Source organism: Gigantopelta aegis, chromosome 13 (assembly GCF_016097555.1).
Source record: "Gigantopelta aegis isolate Gae_Host chromosome 13, Gae_host_genome, whole genome shotgun sequence".
NCBI classification, from domain to species: domain Eukaryota; kingdom Metazoa; phylum Mollusca; class Gastropoda; order Neomphalida; family Peltospiridae; genus Gigantopelta; species Gigantopelta aegis.
Window position 1 is genome coordinate 38120579 of NC_054711.1, and position 22842 is coordinate 38143420.

Here is a 22842-nt window from a genome sequence, read left to right on the forward strand (position 1 = left end):
TGTCATGTAAGAAGTTTTAAGTTTCTAAACTATTTACACTATGGGTAATAAATACAATACCGATAAGCCATTCGATACTTGGATTATCTGTCCCTCATACAATTAATGTTGTCAGTTACTCACTAAAGCTTGTGACGTACGGCATTAATTTCACTCGGGACATATAATCTGTAATTCCTCGTAACTCGTAAGTTATTGTCTGTATATATTACAAGAGAGAACACAATATTACAAGACAGAACAGAACACAATATTATATGACATAACAGAACACAATATTGTAAGACAGAAAACAATATTATATGACAGAAGACAATATTATAAGACAGAACAGAACAGAGTATTGTAAGACATAGATCATTAGATGGGCGACAAAGTTTGTTTGTTTTCCAGGGAGGGTAGTACAACATGTACTTTGTGTGGATATTTCGGTCTGTTAGATCTACCTGTATGGATTATTCCTCAAACGAATGGTCGTACATGCTGCTGTCCACGGCGATCTCACAGCATGACTGTTCAAATTTGCACTGCTGCACACCCAATGCTGAGGAAGGTGTATGGTAGAAATCATTTAATCCCGTTTGGTGACGTATATATATCGTTAAACGCATCCAGAATGTAAGAACAAGTGTTTGTTTTTTGTAATCTTTTGTGATCTCCGTACGATCGAGGTTTTTTGTGTGTGTGCGTGTGTGTTGGTTTTACTTGCTTTGTACATGCTTGGATGTTGAACATAAAGACAAATGTGTTTATAATTAGCATGGTTATCACATTCATTTCATTAAAACTTACCGGTATTTTCGTGCTTATATCCAATTAAGATTCAGTCACGCTGTCCTGGGCATATACCTCAGCTATCTGGACTGTCTGTCCAGGACATTGGGTTAGTTGTTAGTTGTTAATGAGAGAGAAGAGGTGTAGTGGTCTTACACCTACCCACTGAGCTCTTAAAAACTCGCTCTGGGTGGGAGTCGGTACCGGGCTGCGAACCCTGTACCTACCAGTTTATAGTCCGATGGTTTAACCACTGCACCACCGAGGCTGGTACAAACTACACAAGTACATTTAAATTGGCGTCAATGGTTTAGTAGTACTTAGAGGCCAGGAGCAGATTTAGGACTTTGTAAAGGGTGGTCACAAAATTCTTTTAAAAAGGAAAAGTTTTGAGTTTGCATCCAGATGAGCTGCCAATGGAAACTAGATTTTTTAAATAAAGATGTTCAGATATGCATTTTTATGGCAATTTAATTTTCTATATTGTAGGTAATTAAAAATTTTAAATTCAAAAGTCAATAAAACTTACCGTAAGAGGGCATTCAAACGGGTGTGTTTGAGGGTCTCTGTTAGTAAGCTGTAACCTTTATCCAGTGTTCTAAAAATACAGCTGAATTGTGTGTGTTAGTGTGTGTGTGTGTGTGCGTGTGCGAGTGCGAGTGTAATTGTGTGAGGGTGCATGAATGTGCCAGGGTGGCATGCTGGAACCATAACTGAATATTAAATTCATGAATATGATTAATTATTAATTAGTCTCAAAACTGATGATCTTGAGCAAAGACACAGTTGTCATGGTTTGAAGCGTCTAACCCTTGTTTATTAGTAAAATATTTTCAACATCCATCCATCCATATAAAAACGTAATCCTTTTTGGGGAGGATTTGTTGCAAATTTGACAAATCTTTGGCAGTTGAATATATACGTGAGATTGTTTAGGAACAGCTGGTCCAGTGTGTTTGATGGTTTTTTCCGGCGAGAGAACGACAAACACAAACACAGTGATCGTCTTCAACATGCCGTGTGCACACTGGATAACAACAAAACTGTCATTGTGTCCGAATCCTGACAGCTTCACAAACCTGTCCACAAGACATTCTGATGATGAAACCAAAATATCACTGTCAGACTTCTATGAAACTAGGTCAGTGTGAGAGACTATTGTCATACATAGTTTGGGGAAATGGAAAAAGAATATTTGAAGAGTTAATTTTGAAAACGCGATGTATATGATCGGGGTTTTATCACCAATGCCCCGGCACATGCTGTAACCTCACCGTGTTGCAGGGGTGTAACATTCTCTTTGAGAATGGCCAATACAGCACAAATCCCCTTGTTTTCTTCAGGATACAAGTAAAATTTGAATAAAAGTCGAGAACTATCTGTGATATTTGTATTTTTGAGCAGTTCTTTACACTGTGTTTTGGTTTAAATCTTGAATTTTTATATTGATGTTATCATCGCTTTATTTGTTTGCATTACTGTGGTTTGACACCCAATAGCCGATATATTTTTTGTGCTGGGGTGTCGTTAAACATTCATTCATTCATTCATTATCACCAATGTTTCTAGACTCCAATAATCGACATCATTCTCCACCATTCCTCAAAAGCTATGTCGTTTTTTATTCCCAATATTGGACTAAAAAATTCACAATCAGTGTAAATAATTCTGATTTTTTTATTATATAAAGGCATATTTTGAAAACAATACATAAGACTAGATATTAATTTGAATAGATTTATGCAAGTATATGTATAGTACTTTATTAGTCCTTTTGATTCTAACAAGATGTGTTTTAAATGAAACTGAAAATTCCCAAAATTTTGTAAAGTAACGCTAAAATTACCAAAGTCAAAGCCATGGGTATGAAGTCAAATTTTAGAAATAAAACCCTGATGATGTTGTTTCCACTCGTCAGTATTACATTAGTTATGACAAAACGCCATCTGTACCCTTTTATTAGGATTTGAAAACAAAATCACGTTATTTCCCAAAATAAGGTAAACAGATATATATATCCCATTTTTGGAAATGAAGTCATTCATTTGTTTAAGAACAAGTTATCTTTACTGAGGAGAAATTATTGCCATTATGGTTCAAAATATCTTTGTTCGTAATGTATACTGATGAAGGTTTACTTGTACGTTTAGGGCAAGTGGCTTTGACTGGTAAAACTGTGACACTGAGCTTTTCTATTGACGAAATCGGGCATAGTGGTTGCAATTAAATAAGTATATTATTCCACCATAGTCAAATTTTAAAAACCGCATTCATTGGTGGTGGTTGTGTGTATATTAGAGATAGGACGGAGTAGTGAGGGGGGGGGGGGGGGGGGTTGCGAGCTAAAGAAGTGGATGTGTTACTGAAAGAGGACAGTTGGGATTCAAGTTACTCAAAATGATTAATGTCGTAGAAATATGTGGCAATGCCTATCTATGAATTATGGACACTCAGGAGTGGTACGTAACAGATGGTAATTTGTGTAACACGACTGACAACGTTTCTCGTCAACCTGTCACTTCAAAGGGTCTTATCAAATCGAAACAAGTCTTCAGAATGTCTATCTATGTAGTGTGTAGTGTTCTTCATTAAACACACAATATCTAGTAGGTAGAATAATTGATTGGTGATCTATACTGTTGTGTTCAGTATTAAATGCACACTAGCTCGTATGTAGTAGATGAATTGATTGGTGATCTGTTAGCTACATAGAGTAGTTTATATGGTACCTGAATGGAGTAGGGCTGTCAAACGTGTATGTAATTAGGCTGACAAAGTATTGGGGACAGGTGGTTACACAAGTGGAAAGAATCGGGGGTGGGGGTGGGGGGGATTATGTGTACCTAACAATGGTTGGTATTCGTAGCACGGCAATGTATGGACGTCCAATTCATCGTACGTATTCTCTATGGCCCGTAGGTGACCCTGTTGGGCTATTTCTTGTTCCAGCCGGTGCACCACGACTGGTATATTAAAGAACGCGGTATGTGCTATCCTGTCTGTGGGATGGTGCATATAAAAGACCCCTTGGTACTAATGGGAAAAAATGTGGTGGTTTTCCTCACTATGACTGTGTCAAAATGACCTTATGTTTGACATCCAATAGCCGATGATTAATAAATCAGTGTGCTCTAGTGTGTCGTTAAACAAAACAAACTTTGTATCCTCTATAGCAACAATTGGTCTTGTTGTGATTATGGATACGGATCACACCCAGGATGTTTAATGGCTCGTGGGGGGGGGGGGGGGGGGAGTGGGGGTGCAAGGCCCAAAGTTACACCTGTCTGCAGGGTTCGACAATTCCAATAGCCCTCGGCCCCGGCTAGTGAATTTTTGGTCTGGGCTAGTGGAAATTATCAAATGTATTACCATAATACATAGGGTACTAACCAAAGCTTCTGTGAGAACTAGTTACTTTCTCAAACATTTGTCAAACACTGCTGTCTATCTGTGTGTGTGTGTGTGTGTGTGTGTCACACACACACACAGAGAGAGAGAGGGGGGAGGGAGGGGGTGGCGCACTGGTTATGGTCAAACTGGAGTTTCTCTTGATTCTTGTCTATGAATCTGACAGTACTGTACATCACTAAATTCAGAAACATCGAACACAAAAACAGTTGTTCCTTGTTAATATGTCGTTCTTTTAATGTAGTAACTCCTTTCTGTGTTCGTGGTCTGTTAACTGTTCATTTAAAAGTGCATTCCAGCCATTCATGTAGAAACCGTCATGGAGACCTGTGATGGACTAACCTGTAGTTCCTGACTTTATACTATGACACTTAAAGGTGCAATCTCCATCTTGTAACATGTCTTTTAGCAACATACAAACACAACTAGTACCATGTAGGGGGACCGCCACTGAGACCCCTGAACAAGTCTTGATAGACTAACCTGTAGTTTACGACTTTATACTATGACACTTAAAGGTGCAATCTCCATCTTGTAACATGTCTTTTAGCAACATACAAACACAACTAGTACCATGTAGGGGGACCGCCACTGAGACCCCTGAACAAGTCTTGATAGACTAACCTGTAGTTTACGACTTTATACTATGACACTTAAAGGTGCAATCTCTATCTTGTAACATGTCTTTTAGCAAATACAAACACAACTAGTACCATGTAGGGGGACCGCCACTGAGACCCCTGAACAAGTCTTGATAGACTAACCTGTAGTTTACGACTTTATACTATGACACTTAAAGGTGCAATCTCCATCTTGTAACATGTCTTTTAGCAAAATACAAACACAACTAGTACCATGTAGGGGGACCGCCACTGAGACCCCTGAACAAGTCTTGATAGACTAACCTGTAGTTCCTGACTTTATACTATGACACTTAAAGGTGCAATCTCTATCTTGTAACATGTCTTTTAGCAACATACAAACACAACTAGTACTAGTACCATGTAGGGGGACCGCCACTGAGACCCCTGAACAAGTCTTGATAGACTAACCTGTAGTTACTGACTTTATACTATGACACTTAAAGGTGCAATCTCCATCTTGTAACATGTCTTTTAGCAACATACAAACACAACTAGTACCATGTAGGGGGACCGCCACTGAGACCCCTGAACAAGTCTTGATAGACTAACCTGTAGTTACTGACTTTATACTATGACACTTAAAGGTGCAGGCCCTAGTTTCAACTCATTAAACATAGACACTAAGTTTAGTTAATCTACAAAGCTGTAACACTTGGATAAAGTTACAACAGAGTGAAACAAGAATCTGTGACATTAAAACCAGAAAATAGTCTTAAAAATAAGACTAGAACTTTAATCAATAACCACAACTTCTCAGACGTACATGCATTTTAAAAAATATGAAAAATGCATTTTGTGATATTAGAAACAACAGGATGACCAGAAACACTTTGGTTCTATGGAAATGGATAATCTGAACAATAACATAAAGTAATGTTTGATTTCATTTATCATAAATGTCTCTAATAGTAAAAAATATGCTGTACTGTTTAAAAAAAACTATTGTCTATCCCTTTAAAGCTACAATATTACATCTCCATCTTGTAACAAAGCCAAATACAAACACAACTGTTGTTTTAGTAAACGAAGATGCAGAAGGATCAACTGCCACTCACAGGACGATAGACAATATTCATAGCATTGTACTGCCATTTTCAAGATGACGGACGATATTCTTCGTATCTCATATGGAGGACTTGGTCTAGAGTACTTTTGTAGAAAGGAACGGAATGTTTGTTAAACTACACTGTAGCCAATTTGTGTCGTCACCATCAGCTATCGGGCTTTATACTTAATGTAATTGTGACTTGGTCTAGAGTACTCACTAAGAAAGGAAATTAAATTAAAACATGTTATTGTGACACTTGGTCTAGAGTGCTAACGGAAAAGAGGAATTAAACGACACTTTGTTTATTAGAGGACTGTACAGCATTTGTGTTGCCAGGATTTTATTTTGGTAAAGGTGTGTGTGCAACTATACTGTCTATGAGTTGCGTGTATGGGGGGGGGGGGGGGGGGGGGATAAAATATGGGTGGGGGCAAGAGGTGTGATTGAGGGGGAGCATGACCTCATGCTGCCCCCACCCCACAGCTATGCCAATGCTATATACAGAATGAAATATGATAATTGTGGAATATGGTAATTGTGACACTTGGTCTAGTTAGAATATAGAGTACCAAATTAATGAAACCTTGTAGTGGCATGGTGAGAACCTTCGTTTTATTTACGCGTATATGGCATCTGACATATTGTTAAGGACCACACACATATTGAGAGAGGAAACTCGCTGTCGCCATTTCATGAGCTACTCTCTTCGATTAGCAGCAAGGAATCTTTTATATGTGCCATCCCATAGACAGGATAGCACATACCACGGCCTTTGACGTACCAGTCATGGTGCACTGGCTGGAGCAAGAAATAGCCCAATGGGCCCACTGACGGGGATCGATCCTAAACCGACTGTGTATCAGGCGAGCGCTTTACCACTGGGCTATGTCCCGCCCTCTATTCACCTTGGTCGATTGTCACCATTTTAAAATTGAACTTCTTCTCCACCCCCCCACCCCCCACCCCCACCACCCCACCCCCACCACCCCACCCCCCATCATGATCAGCTGAATGGACCAAATTCCACATAAAATGACCAACCACAGCGTCCCGCTGTTCGTCTATTACACGGTCGACGGGGTGCTTTATCGAAGTCCTCGTTACGCACGTTCCGATGGCTTCCCGACTCGATCTCTCGCGGCTCAAAGGATGAGAAAATAGTCCCAAAGAATGGATTTCATTACACGGTCGTAGCTTTGTAAAGAATCCAGGTTGTTGGGTGCGTCGATAAACACAGACAATAATAAAAAAAAACCTTTTTAAAAGACAACCGTTGGGAGTTGAAGACCTGTTAAACACTTAGTGATGCGTGTTTCAACTATTGGTGCAGGAGTTAGTTTGTTTTGTGTTAACGACACCACTAGAGCACATTGATGTGTTAATATATAATAAAATTATAAGTGTAGCCAAAATTTAGGGGAGCGGGCCCCTGCCCCCCCAGATCCGCCTCTGACTACAAGCATTGGGACAACAACAAACACCTTGTAAATACAGACACTGATAATTTAAAGAAGAAAACTGTTTAATTTGTATGTTATGTCATCGAAAAGGCTCTATTGGTCGTAAACATTTTACAGTGGTTGTAAACTCGGGACTATCCCGTTAAGCTGCTACAAACAAATACGACCTAACAGACACTGATAAATAGATACTGATGTTCTAACAGGACAGTACATTTTAAATGTAAACTCTATTAGTCGGGGGGGGGGGGGGGGGGGGCAGCACGTAGCCCAGTGGTTAAGTGTTCGCTTGATGCGCGGTCGGTCTGGGATCGATCCCAGTCAAATGGCGTGTCATTCACGTGAAGTAAATAGTTTGAAAATTAATGTGAATGAAATGACCATGAAACACTGGTACATTGTTACAGTTGTCAGATTACGACCCCACCCACCCCGCTGTGTTTGAAAACCTGCATTCCTTGTTGATCTTTATCGTATGAATTACTACATAAACATGTCCCCGTCAGAATTCATTGCTCATAAATGACGGCTGTTGTCATAGTATTATACCTGTGCTGCATTGTACAAAACTGCAATAGAATCTTTATCATGTTAACCTGTCACACAAATTAAATCTGTCCAACATTAATAATCTGATGGAATTCAAAAACAGTTTGACGTGTACACACGTTGTCCTCCTCAACCGATTATTGATTATTGCGTGTGTACAGTGACTGGGTCGTGATAGACTAACCAGGGGCGAAGCGTGGCTTGAATCGGGGTGGGTATGGGGTGTCTAATATGTACTTAGTGGATCCTTTTCTTTAGATTTTTTTTCTCTGGACACTTATAATTAACCTAATATTACACTGTAAAAACATGTTTTACCCACAGTGGGTTGGTTACACTCCCCACCCCACCCCCTCACACACCCCTCCCCCCTCTGCTAACATTTCTAACACACTGGCCTGGGTCGAGTTCAGGCCTAATAGGTTCAGCCCACTGTTTTTCTCGTAAAAACATTTGCAAACAATTTTGTCTGGTTTCCAAAGTGGTAATTTAGTTTAATGTGTAGCATAAAAACCAGTCTAGCAAGTGTTAGCAACAAATGTTGCTGAACTTGCACGAGAGTGAGAGAGAGAAAGAGAGAGAGAAACAGAGAGAGAGAGAGAGAAAGAGAGAGAGCACAAGTGGGAACAGATTTTGTTTATTTGCTTTGTTTAACGACACCACTAGATCACATTGATTAATTAATTATCGGCTATTTGGATGTCAAACATTTGGTAATTCTGACACGTAGTTATCAGCAAGCAAGGAATTTTTTATATGCACTTTCCTGCAGACAGGATAGCATATACCACATACCCCTCTCTCTCTCTCTCTCTCTCTCTCTCTCTCTCTCTCTCTCTCTCTCTCTCCCCTCCCCCTTTCCCCCCCCCCCCCCCCCCCCCCCCCACCCCCCCCCCCCCCCCCCCCCCCCCCCCCCCCCCCCCCCCCCCGTAAAGTTTTGAAAACTTGGTGTCCTGAAATGCTGTTTCCTGGATTCTACAAGTAAAATTCATCTATGCCTTTAGATTTACTACCAATAATATTTTCTCCACCCCCCTATCCGCTGTGTCCTGAGGCCATCATTCTCCTCAGTGTGATGTTTTTTCCTTCATTTGTTTTCTGAACGAATTCACAAGGTTGTACACATAAAAACCTTGCCAGCAGATTTCAGAGTTTTGGAAATCTTCCAAACGGTAAAAACTTGGCCATGATCCCCTGTCCAACACTTCAGTTATATTCCTTGACATTCAGCAGTGTAAACCAGGCTGAGTTCAGTCAGGTTGAGCAGAAAAAAAGAACGTTTTCTAGACTGGTTTATGTGCTTCACAGTAAACCAAATGACCACTCTGGGAACCAGTCAAATAGGTGAACCGACTGAACCCTTTTCAATGGTGGATCCAGAAAATCCAGGGGGTGGGGGGGGGGGTGGGGGGGGTGGAGGGGCAATGACATGAGGCGGAATGCCAAGGGAACTTTGGGGGAGGTTTGGAAGGGGATCGTAAATATTTTTTAAAATGAATATATTAATAAAATTATAACTCGCAAAATTTAGGGGTTGGGCAGTGCCCCCTAGATCCGCCTCTGCGTTTGTCTTCCATTATCCCTGAACGTAAATATATGAATAGCTTAATACTGCACTGTGAAACAATTTTTTTTTTTTTTTTTTAGCCTTAGTGGGGGTTGGGGCTCGGACAAATACCTTGTCTGAATACCCTCCCAACAGACACATACCACTGGTTTATACAACTGTGACTGACCATTAGTTTTTCAACAGCTGTGTGTGCACTGATAAACAACACTGTATAATATATCATCACATTGTTATGTGTCACCTGCTAGTTTTACGTCACGTCATCAGAGGTTACAGATGGGCTGCACATTGGTTGGCATATTTTCATATTTAATAGTCCTTGACACAATATTTTGACAAGTCACTAATAAAAATGAAAATATACTGTTGGGTGAAGTTTTATGCATTAAGTTTGATAGATTTTTAATTTTTGTGTGTAGTTTTAGATTCAGTGATCAGTTATTGGTCGGCCTATCGGTATCATAGTCTTATTCAACTTACTGTGCTAGCACAACAACAATGCTATACAACCTGAGTCATCTCCTACACTGCAGAATTGTCTTCCCTTGCCGGATGTAAATTTTCCAAATAACAACAAAACCTATATCCAACCAATTTACATAAATAAAACTGAAATATATTTATGTATGTATTAAATTTTAAAAAATATTTTAATTTTTTTTTTTTTTTAAATAAAGAAGTAGATTCATCTCAAATCTCAAATTTATTTCTATATTCACCGAATAGCATCGGGACGTAACCCAGTGGTAAAGTGTTCGCTTGATGTGCAGTTGGTTTAGGATCGATCCTTGTCGATGGATCCATTGGGCCATTTCTCGTTCCAGCCAGTGCCCCACAACTGGTGTAACAAAGGCTGTGGTATGTGCTATCCTGTCTGGGATGATGCATATACGATTCTCGTAAAAGATCCCTTGCTGCTAATCGAAAAGAGAAGCCTATGAAGTGGCGTCAGTGGGTTTCCTCTCTCAATCTCTGTGTGGCCCTTAACCATATGTCCGATGCCATATAACCATAAAATAAAATGTGTTGAGTGCATCGTCAAAAAACCCAGTTCCTTCCTTCTTTATTCATTGAATACGATCATGGTCTACAGGTCTGACATGTGACATGTAATTCCATTGGATTCTTGTCTTGTTGAAAAGTTTACTTTGAAAAAACACCCAAGAACCGTGACACACTCGTACCTGCAATTTCCCATGGCAGTCAGCAGTTTTTAATTCACCACATCACCTTTTTGCCCTGGACTATATTCAGGGTTTTTTTCAATGGCATGTTTTGTTACTATGGACATTTTCTTTATTGCAGGGGTTGGTCTTGTATGCCAGTGAGATTTTTGTCTTGTCAGTAAAGTTTGTTTTATTTAACGATGCCTCTAGAGCACATTGATTTCTATCTTATTGTCAGCTATTGGACGTCAAACATATGGTCATTCTGGCATATTTCTTTAAGAGGAAACCCTCTGCTGGCACATAGGCTAGTCTTTCCGATAAGCAGCAAGGGGTCTTTTATATGCACGTTCCCACAGACAGGACAGCACTTACCACAGCCTTTGATGAACCAGTTGTGGACCACTGGTTGGAACGGAAAATAGCTCAAACTGCAAATGGGTGTACTGAGAAGGATCGATCCAATGACCGACCGTTTCAAAGGCGGACACGCTACCGCTTGAGCTACATCCCGCTCCCTGTCTTGTCGGATGATCACAAGTGTCTCATCAAGATCTCCTCCCCGCCCGTTTGAATTGGTGCCCTTTTTATTGACTTTCTTGGTGCCCTTTTTATTGACTTTCTTGCTGTGTTGAAATACATTGACCACAATTATACAACACTAAACTGTCCTGAAAGTCTGCCTGTGCATCCTTTGTTTTTGAATTTAAGTGGGGGAGAATGCAACTAAAACCCTCCCTTCCCTCCCCTTATCTTGATCCTTTTGGGAGCTCAGCACATTTATCTTTGGCAACCTCAAACATGCCCTTTGTAGAATTTTGTAATTCGCGTGCACACACACACCAATTACAAATCTTGGATCTGGTTGTGGTTGTTTTGTTTTTGTTTTTTCTTTTGGGGGGTGGGGGGGGGGACATTCTATACTAAATGCTGGGGTATTTTTTTCTGTCTACTAAATGCTGTTTGTTTTTTTCTTCTTGTCTACTAAATGCTGTTTGTTTTTTTCTTCTTGTCTACTAAATGCTGTTTGTTTTTTTTCTTCTTGTCTACTAAATGCTGTTTTTATTATTTTTGTCTACTAAATGCTGTTTTTATTATTTTTGTCTACTAAATGCTGTTTTTATTATTTTTGTCTACTAAATGCTGTTTGCCTTCCTTTCTGGCTACTATATGTTTTGTTTATGTTTTCTCTATAGCAAGTGCTTCGTTTTGTTTTTTCTTCTGTCTACTAAATGCTGTTTGTGTTTTCAGTCAGAACAAGCTGGACGAAGCACAGCTCATGTCGGGCGTGTTCTTTCTGTCTACTAAATGCTGTTTGTGTTTTTAATCTGTCTACTAAATGCTGTTTGTGTTTTTAATCTGTCTACTGAATGCTGTTTGTGTTTTTAATCTGTCTACTAAATGCTGTTTGTGTTTTTAATCTGTCTACTAAATGCTGTTTGTGTTTTTAATCTGTCTACTAAATGCTGTTTGTGTTTTTAATCTGTCTACTGAATGCTGTTTGTGTTTTTCTTCTGTCTACTAAATGCTGTTTGTGTTTTCAGTCAGAACAAGCTGGACGAAGCATTGCTCACGTCGGGACGGGTGTCCGACGCCCTCAACTCTCTCCTGGAGTGGCTCAACAAGGCCGAGACGACCATCGCGGATGATCAGCCCGTTCTTGGTGACCTCGACACTGTACACATGCTATTCGAACAACACCGGGTAAATACTGTGCACTTAAAAGATTTATCTCACTTTTCAAAAAAAATGTGGGTTTTTTTTTAATTTTTAAAAAAGAAAAGTTTAGTAATTATATATTTTTTAGTATTTTTCTTTTCTTTTCTTATTATTATTTTATTTATTTATTTTTTCAATTTATTGTTATTTTTTATTTATTTATTTTTAAATTTATTTATTTATTTTTAAATTTATTTACTTTTAATAAATTTGATTAAACCCAGATACCTTTTTTGTTCTTTTTTTTTTACCTTTCTTTGACACCCAGTAGTCAATGTATATTTTTTGTGCTTGTGTATCATTAAACAGTCATTCATTGTTAGGGTTTTATCATAAAATTTTAATCTTTAAAACCCCAATCGCACGGAGGGGCGGGACGTAGCCCAGTGGTACACCGCTCGCTTGATACGCGGTCGGAGTCAGATCGATCCCCGTCGTTGGGCCCATTGGGCTATTTCTCGTTCCAGCCAGTGCACCACAACTGGTACATCAAAGGCCGTGGTATGTACTACCCTGTCTTTAGAATGGTGCATATAAAAGATCCCTTGCTGCTAATCGAAAAGAGTAGTCCATGAAGTGGCAACATCGGGTTTCCTCTCTTAATATCTGTGTGGTCCTAAACCATATGTCTGAGGCCATATAACCGTAAATACAATGTTGAGTGCATCGTTAAATAAAACATTTCTTTCTTCCCAATTATATGGTACGTTTTTAATACAGTGGAACCTGTATAAGCAAAAGCCTGTCAAAACCAGCCACATTTCATGGTCCAGAATTTTATAAATTATTAAATGTGACCCTCTAAACAATGGATCTTGTCTAAATCGGATAAATATTAATTCCCAGGCTTAATCTGGTTTAGACATGTTTCACTGTTCTTGGAATAATTTTCATTATTTAACGCCTCAATCTCGGTAAAGTTTTAATATCTAAAGCTCAAATCACACAGTACGTTTTAAAAATGTTTAATCTGTCCTAGGCTTTCCTATCAGAAACATGTTTACAATTTAAATCTCCATTCTTGGGTGTATGCAGACATTTAATATGCAAATAACCGATTTATTCTATAAACCAATATGCAATTAAGTGGATTCCATTGTATAAGTTATGTGGCAGTCCTCCTGAAGCCTGGATTTAAAGGAAGGATGGAATAGTCATGTATCATCTTGTTTTAGGGTGTATACTAGCAAATCAAATCCCATAGACGACAATAGTAACATATGTAGCTAAAACTCCTACCTGCAGCGTATCTATCGACATAAACGCCACGGATATAAATACTACCACCCCTCACCCTTAAAGTGAATCACAAAACACTGGGGGTCAAGTTGCTCATTTTTGATATAACAGGTAGCGTCTATGACTACCCTAGTTCCACACAAAATTTCGAGTACTTTTTTACAGGTACCTCATACATGTTTCAAGCACAAGGCTTCTCGACACAGTGGTACTAGATGAAATAAAATTGCATACGTTTTTTTCCCCAGATGCAACTTTTTTTTTTTTTACAACCAACACACTCACATTTATCACCAATCACAGGACTTGTGGTGTTCACTTCTCTGTCACAAGTTGGGTGCACATCGAACTTTGACCCAGCCGGAAGTTATTTGGTTTAGTACTAGCTATATTAAAAAAATTAAATTTATAATTAACTGTGATGTTTTATCATAAATGTAGAATGTTTATCCTGATATTCTTTCATAAATCTGTAAACTAAATATCCATTTTTAGTATTAACCATTAGGTTTTTTTTTTAAATTTCATAAAAGGCAATCCAACAAGAGTTGGCAGCTAGGGAGCCGACCATTGCTACGATGAAGAGCGCGAGTAACCTTCCAGCCTCCCAGATCGAAGATCTCACGCGAATCTGGGATCGGGTCAACCACCTGAGTGATGTGCGGGAAAACCGACTCCGCAACGCCATGACACTGGTAACCATGACTTTAATTATTACAAAGGGGATGGACGTAACCCAGTGGTAAAGCGCTCCCTTGATGCGCAGTCGGTCTGGGATCGATCCCCTGTCGATGGGCCCATTGGGCTGTTTCTTGCTCCAGCCAGTGCACCACGACTGGTACATCAACGGTCGTGGTATGTGTTATCCTGTCTGTCGGATGGTGCATATATAAGAGATCCCTTGCTTGTAATGGGGAAATGTAGCAGGTTTCCTCTCTAAGACTATCAGAATTGACAAATGTTTAACATCCAATAGCCGATGATTAATAAATCAATGTGCTCTAGTGGTGGTGTTCAACAAAACAACAAACAAACTTCAACTATTACAATATCTTTTATTAGTAGTAGTCACCTTTCATTTTTAACAGAGTTATGTCCCTTGAACTTAGGAGATAAGAAAATGTGTGGGGACCAGTAATGGGCATGGTGAAGAAGTTTGAAATTATACTTTCTTGATAATTTTATCCTAGAAAATGAATCTTCAACTAGAATATACAGATTAACAACAGAACCGTCAAACATGGAGTCTATCAAACTATTGTAGTCCCCTGTTAACACTGATGTATTTATCTTCTAGGCTGAAGAGTTCCAAGAGGTAGTGACAACTATGAGAGAATTCCTGCCCCATGCTGAATCTGAGCTGAAGTTCCGAGCATTGCCGGATGATGAGGTGGCAATCATTCAGCTCATTGAGCGACATGAGGTTAGTCTATAACAAGACTTGATCATTAATAGACGAGGTGGCAATCATTCAGCTCATTGAGCGACATGAGATTAGTCTATAACAAGACTTGATCATTAATAGACGAGGTGGCAATCATTCAGCTCATTGAGAGATATGAGGTTAGTCTATAACAAGACTTGATTGTTAATAGACGAGGTGGCAATCATTTAGCTCTTTGAGAGACATGAGGTTAGTCTATAACAAGACTTGATCATTAATAGTTGAGGTGGCAATCATTTAGCTCTTTGAGAGACATGAGGTTAGTCTATAACAAGACTTGATCATTAATAGTTGAGGTGGCAATCATTCAGCTCATTGGGCGACATGAGGTTAGTCTATAACAAGACTTGATCATTAATAGACGAGGTGGCAATCATTTAGCTCTTTGAGAGACATGAGGTTAGTCTATGACAAGACTTGATCGTTAATAGACTAGGTGGCAATCATTCAGCTCATTGAGCAACATGAGGTTAGTCTATGACAAGACTTGATTGTTAATAGACGAGGTAGCCATGATTGAGCCTCCAATAGCTGATGATTAATAAATCAATGTGCTCTAGTGGTGTCATTAAACAAAACAAACTGACATCCAATAGCTGATGATGAATAAATCAATGTATTCTAGTAGTATCGTTAAACTAAACAAACTTTTTAACTGTTTTCTAATGTTTACTTTCAGAAATTCATGGAAGGCCTCCGAGGCCACCAGGAGATGGTGGAGCGAATCAAACAGTTGGCCGAGGAAATACTGTCTGCATGTCACCCGAATGCGATCCGATTCGTCAAGTACTACCTCACTATCACACAGACGAGATGGGACCAGGTAAACCATGACATTTATTAGTCCTCCCGAACGCAGTCCGATTCGTCAAGTACTCCCTCACTATCACATAGACGCGCTGGGACCAGGTAAACTATGACATATTTATTAGTCCCCCGAACGCGGTCCGATTCGTCAAGTACTACCTCATTATCACACAGACGAGATGGGACCAGGTAAACCATGACATATTTATTAGTTCCCTGAACGTGGTCCGATTCGTCAAGTACTATCTCACTATCACATAGACGCACTGGGACCAGGTAAACCATGACATATTTATTAGTCCCCCGAACGCGGTCTGATTCATCAAGTACTACCTCACTATCACACAGACGAGATGGGACCAGGTAAACCATGACATATTTATTAGTCCCCCAAACACGGTCCTATTTGTCAAGTACTACTCACTATCACACAGACGCGCTGGGACCAGGTAAACCATGACATATTTATTAGTCTCCCGAACGTGGTCCGATTTGTCAAGTACTACCTCACTATCGCACAGACGAGCTGGGACCAGGTAAACCATGACATATTTATTAGTCCCCCGAACGCAGTCCGATTTGTCAAGTACTTACTCACTATCACACAGATACACTGGGACCAGGTAAACCGTGACATATTTATTAGTCATCCCGAATGCGGTCCTATTCGTCAAGTACTACCTCACTATCACACAAACGAGATGGGACCAGGTAAACATGTCAACAGTCAACAGTAGTTTCCATGTTTCTCTTGTGATGTAAGGCAGTGAAACCTCTCAAGACCGGACACTGTGTAAACCGGAATTCTTACCGAGCTCCTTTCTAAAAAGCAGGAGAGAACGTAACCTCTCTAAACCGGATACCTCTTAAAACTGGACATTTGTCTTGGTTCCAAGGGTGTCCGGTTTAGAGGGGTTTCACTGTATTTAATTCTTACCCACTGTTAGTGAGAACAACATGCGTTATTTAATACCACGTGACAATAACACACACACACAGACACACACACACATTGATTTAAAGTCATATGATTGGCTGCTTCTACATGATGACTCACTTGATACAGTCATACCATCCAATGAAATAAGCATTTTCAAAATTAATTGTCCTGCGTTGTTCAAGTTAAGCTGAAACTGATTGCTCTGTGACATACCAGTTTACCGTAATAGTCTTTTTCATACTTACCTAGTGCTATCACAACAGCAATGCTATACAACCTGAGTCGTCTCCTCAACTGCAGAATTGTCTCCCCTGGCCGGATGTATATCTATATTCATGCCTGTGCAGACCATCAGTCTCATTTATTTTAAACCTGGTTTTTGAGGATAAGTAAAACATTTTTAGTTTAGTTTAGTTTTAAAAGTAATTTTAAAATAATTTTGCACTTGTTTTAATACCATCTAGTAGCTCTAGTGGAATTGTTAAACAAAAACAATTTTTAGCTTTGTTTTTTATCTGATTTATCTTCAGCTTCTGCTGCGAGCTAAAAACCGTGCAGCCCGCCTGCAAGACGCTCTGCGGAACATCCAGGGCAACGCAGCACTTCTCGAGGAGCTTCTCGCCTGGCTCACAGACGCCCAGGCACTCCTAGCAACCAAAGAGCGCGATCCAATCCCTGACGATCTCAAAGTGGTGGAGACACTGCTCAAGGAGCATTTGGTACGACACATGTGATTGGTTAAAAAATAATACATTCAAATTTGAATCTGTTGGTTGATATTTTCAATATGACATGGGTGTTTTGAACAGACGTCGCCATTAAAAACTAAATTTAGGGGAATGATTAATTGCTACCCTTTAATAAGATTTTGTCTAAAAGGGCAGATTTAGAATTTAATAAACAATTGACTATATTTCAGGAATTTCATGAAGAAGTTACGAGTAAAAATTCAGATGCTGAACGTTTAACCAAGCTTGTCTCCCTTGAAAATAAACAAAAATATGGAAGGTGAGTTTTGTGATGGAGCAAATTAGTACCTGTATGGTGTTACTAGTTAAAGTTTGTTTTCATTTGCAGCAAGGGATCTTTTATATGCACTTTCTCACAGACAGGATAACACATACCATAGCCTTTGACCAGTTGTAGGGGGGTTGGGATGTAGCTCAGTGGTACAGCGTTCGCCTGATGTGCGGTTGATCTAGGATCGATCCCCGCCGGTGGGCCCGTTGGGCTATTTCTTGCTCCAGCCAGTGCACCACGAATGGTACATCAAAGGTCGTGGTATGTGCTATCCTGTCTATTAGATGGTACATATAAAAGATCCCTTGCTTCTAATCGAAAAGAGTAGCCCATGAAGTGGTGACAGCATGTTTCTTCCCTCAATGTCTGTGATCCTTAACCATATGTCCAATGCCATATAACCGTTAATAAAATGTGTTGAGTGCATCATTACATAAACCATTTCCTTCCTTTCATTCGCAGCATGGGATCTCTTATATGCACTTTCTCACAGACAGGACAACACATACCTTGGCCTTTGACCAGCTATGGGTTGTGGAACGTAGCTCACTGGTACAACATTTGATGCGCAGTTGATTTAGGATCGATTACCATCGGTAGGCCCATTGGGCTGTTTCTCGTTCCAGCCAATGCTCCACAACTGGTGTAACGAAGGATGTGGTATGTACTATCCTGCCTGTGGGATGGTGCATATAAAAGATCTCTTTCTGCTAATTGAAAAGAGTAGCCCATGAAGTGGCGACAGCGGGTTTCTTCTCTCAATATCTGTGTGGTCCTTAACCATATAACCTTAAATAAAATGTGTTGAGTGCATCATTAAATAAAATGTCCTTCCTTCTTCCTTGACCAGTTGTTGTGCACTAGTTGTAACGAGAGAAAAACCCAATCAGTTGAATGGATCCACTCAGATGGTTTGATTCTGCGACCGTAAGCACCTCAGCCGAGCATATAAAAGATCCCTTGCTTCAAATGAAAAAATGTAGCGGGTTTCCTCTCTAAGACTATATCATCTGTCAGAATTGCCGAATGTTTGACATCCAATATCTGATGATTAATTGATCAATGTGCTCTAGTGTTGTTAAAAAACAAACATTAACTTGTTTTTATGACAGACTTATTATTGCAGTCAGTGTTTAGAAATGTTGTTGTATATTATGAGACCTTTTTGTTTTCCATAGCAACATGCGTCTGAATGACTCTGAAGGGTACAATCCCCGTGTGATGGCACTACAAGCCAAGTGGCGCACGGTATGGCGTATGTCGGTTGACCGCAAAAAAATGTTGCAGGATGCTCACGATACACTGATGGAGGTAATTCTATCTTGTGATGTTTGGATTTAATCTTATGATGTTTGGACTTTAGTTCTCACGATACACTCATGGAGGTAATTCTATCTTATGAGGTTTGGACTTTAGTTCTCACGATACACCGATGGAGGTACATCTATCTTATGAGGTTTGGACTTTAGTTCTCACGATACACTAATGGAGGTAAATCTATCTTATGAGGTTTGGACTTTAGTTCTCATGATACACTGATGGAGGTAATTGTATCTTATGAGGTTTGGACTTTAGTTTTCACGATACACTGATGGAGGTAATGGAAACACATTCTATCTTACACATTTCAGTTCACAAGCTGTTTTTCTCTTTGAGTCCATGATGAGGTTTTTAAGGTGGAGGGTTTCTTTCTTTTTTGGGGGGGGGAGTGGGGTAACAGACACGTAGAAATGCAAGCTAATAGTCCAACCTGTATTAAGCAGAAACTGTCATAAAGTCCTTTTAACACAGGTGGCTGCTTAATAGAGGATGGTTTATGATGCATTAGTGGAATAAAACTATTTTTATTTTAGTCCTTGTGGTTTTGGTAATTTTATTAGTATTTTTCTTTTTTTCTTTTTTGTATGGTGACATTTTTAATATTTAAAAAAAAAAGTAAAATTCATAACGTATGTATTTTCTGGCCTGGTGCTTATAAAACTTTTGGAGTCTAGTCTTCAAGATAGTCTTGAGACAGTAATATCATGACAACGCCATACAAATTGTATGCATGTGACGTAGTGTTTTCCCTAGCTTGTTTTGGCATGGTGCGGCACCATACCTCAGTAGTCTAGCACCATCTTGCCGTAATCAGCACTATGCTGCCCTGAGATTAAACAAGCCTTTTTCAGTAATTCTAAAATTGCCTTTATAAAACACCCCAACAAGTATTATTAATTAATAAAATATTCCTTTTATATCTTTTACTATTCATTTGTTACAGCAAACCCATAAATTACATTGTTTATTTTAATTAATTTTTGTTTATTTTTAATGAAAAACAAGTGCCCCGAAAATGGTGAAAATGCCCCAAAAGTGTTTGGTCTACCTTGCCTTGCCAAATTTCTACGGCAATCACTATGACATCATTAGAGATTGAATTGGACTCTAAACATTTTATAAACACGTGGCCCTGATGCAAGTGTATTTGCTATACACTAACCGAAAGTGTTTCTGGTTGATTTTTTCACTCAAGCTGGAGAGCTTTAAGAACTTCAACTTTGACCTGTGGAGACAGCGGTACCTGAATTGGGTGAAGGCGAAGAAATACCGAATCACGGACTTCTTCCGACGACAAGACAAAGACTGCGATGGATTCGTATCGCGAGAAGAGTTCGTCATGGGGATGTTGAAATCCAGTATGTATTCTTGAACTTTTTATTGTAAACTGATGGCAAGTGTGTTCTGTATTGTGATTGGTTAATTACAGTCTTTTCCCATTATCAAATGAAAATAACACCCAGAAAGCTCATGACGTCATTAGAAAGGAACATGATTAGTTGCTGCTATCTTGTGATCATACTTTGAGACGGTTGACTATAGATATTAAAGACTTTAGAAACAATATTGTAGTGTGTGTGTGTTTAATTTCAGAATTTCCCTCCAACAAGACTGAACTCAATGCTGTGTTTGACATATTTGACAAACGCGGATTCATGGACTACAAGGATTTCATTGACGCTCTCAAGCCAGACAAGGTATTTTATTTATATCTGCTAGAGCAGAGATACAAATGTTCTGGATTTTATCCAGAATTCCAGATTTGTTTTATCCTTTGTACCATGTTTCTGGGGGTTTTAATATTTGTAAAAAAATTGTCTTTTGTTTTGCTGGTGTAGTGGTTAACCCATCGAACTTGAGGCTGGTAGGTACTGGGTTCGTATCCCACCTGAGGCAATGGGGGATTTTTTATGCAGATACCGACTCCAACCCAGAGTGAGTGCAGCGCTAGGTTCAATGGGTAGGTAAGGCCACATATACAGAGTTTTACTCATTTCATGGGTGCGTCTCCTGAGTGTATGACCCCACTAAGGGATGATTACCTGGCATGCACTGCACCCTAGGCTCGGGTGATACCGAGATAGCTCAACTGACAGCAAGCATGGAGCACGGCCCTGTCAAGTACTAGTAATCCCATACCAAAATGGAAATACTGCGGCTTCACCATTCATCTCATCAACATCCATGTTTGTAATGTCCAAAAAACTAAAAAATATTTTTGTCTGTGTTAAATGTTTGTGGCATTTGCATGATACAGAAAAATATAAAATGCAATGTATGTTACACAGTTTTTTAAATTTTATACATGTATTGTCTAAATGGATTAGTAATGACTAGACTTAAACCTGTCCATCTGTCCCACATATATTTTTCTGGACTTTTCATTGTGATTTACCGATTTGTATTAGAGTTATGGCCCTTGAACTGAGAAAATTTGAAGAAAAAAAGTCCTTTTTTTTTTTTTTGCAATGCCTCAAGATATTGAATTGAAATTTGATGTATGGCTTTATCATATACTATTACAAATCAAGTTTTCCTTTGATGGCGATTAATCCACATTTTTACAGAGTCATGGCCTTTGAACTTGGAAGATAAGAAACATTGTTGGCCCCGGTAGGGGTCATGTATTGCTTTAGCAGTACTCAGAATGCTTGTTGTATCTTGTTCTTATTGGGATGGGATTTACATGTAGCTCAGTGGGTTGAGTGCTCGCTTTAGGTGCTTGCATCGAAGGATTGAACCACCTATGGATCCATTCAACTGACTGGGGTTTTTTCATGTTCCAACCACTGCACCACAACTGGTCAAAGGCTGTGGTATGTGCTTTTCCGTCTGGAAAAGTGCATATAAAAGATTCCTTGCTGCATTAGAAAACATGTCGCGGGTTTCCTCTGATGACTACGTGTCAGAATTACGAAAAGTTTGACATCCAATAGCTGATGATTAATTAATCAATGTGTTCTAGTGGTATCGCTAAACAAAACAGACAAACTTTTTTGGGTTCTCATTATGCAGACAAGCTCATCATTGATTGCTGAATGAAATTTTATGATTTTATATCTTGTTCATGTTAATGATAGGTGGAACGTAGTCCAGTGGTAGAGCACTCGCTTGATGAGTGGTCGATCTGCGATTGATCCCCGTTGGTGGGCCTATTCGGCTATTTCTCGTTCCAGCCAGTGCACCATGACTGGTATATCAAAGGCTGTGGTATGTGCTATCCTGTGTAGGATGGTGCATGTAAAAGATCCCTTGCTACTAATGGAAAAATGTAGCGGGTTTCCTCTCTAACACTATATGTCAGAATTAACGAATATTTGACATCCAGTAGGCGAGGATTAGTAAATCAATGTGCTCTAGTGGTGTTATTAAACAAAACAAACGTTTGATTGGTGAATGAAATATTACTATTTTATCTTCTTGTTACGCAGACCCAGTAATAATTGTGTTTTTTTGTGTGTTCTAGAACAAGTCAGCTCGGGCTAAGGCAGCCTCACGCCAGAAGCCGGATGTGGAAGTAATTCATGATGAAATCGAGCGTGACGTCTCTCTCTGCCAGTGTCGACATCAATTCAAGGCCGAGTTTATAGAAGAGGGAAAGTACCGGGTAGGTGTTTGTCACCCACTAAATAGGGTCTCCACGAGGACTTGAGTAATTGGGCACGGGCCGAATCTTGCAAGACTGTCTGTTCACAGGACTGCTGTACCCATGCAAGGGAGAGCACTCTCATTTA

The 22842-nt window shown here is 39.5% G+C and overlaps 1 protein-coding gene across 1 annotated transcript in view; it reads left to right on the top strand.

Annotated features, from left to right (window-relative positions):
• Nucleotides 1-22842, top strand: part of LOC121387707 (microtubule-actin cross-linking factor 1-like) — a 175968-nt gene that overhangs the window by 137532 nt on the left and 15594 nt on the right. The window contains 10 exon segments of the mRNA XM_041518900.1: nucleotides 12164-12323; nucleotides 14111-14272; nucleotides 14875-15000; nucleotides 15701-15844; nucleotides 17299-17487; nucleotides 17688-17776; nucleotides 18967-19099; nucleotides 20304-20466; nucleotides 20702-20805; nucleotides 22575-22715. Coding sequence (XP_041374834.1) covers nucleotides 12164-12323; nucleotides 14111-14272; nucleotides 14875-15000; nucleotides 15701-15844; nucleotides 17299-17487; nucleotides 17688-17776; nucleotides 18967-19099; nucleotides 20304-20466; nucleotides 20702-20805; nucleotides 22575-22715 — 1411 coding nt within the window.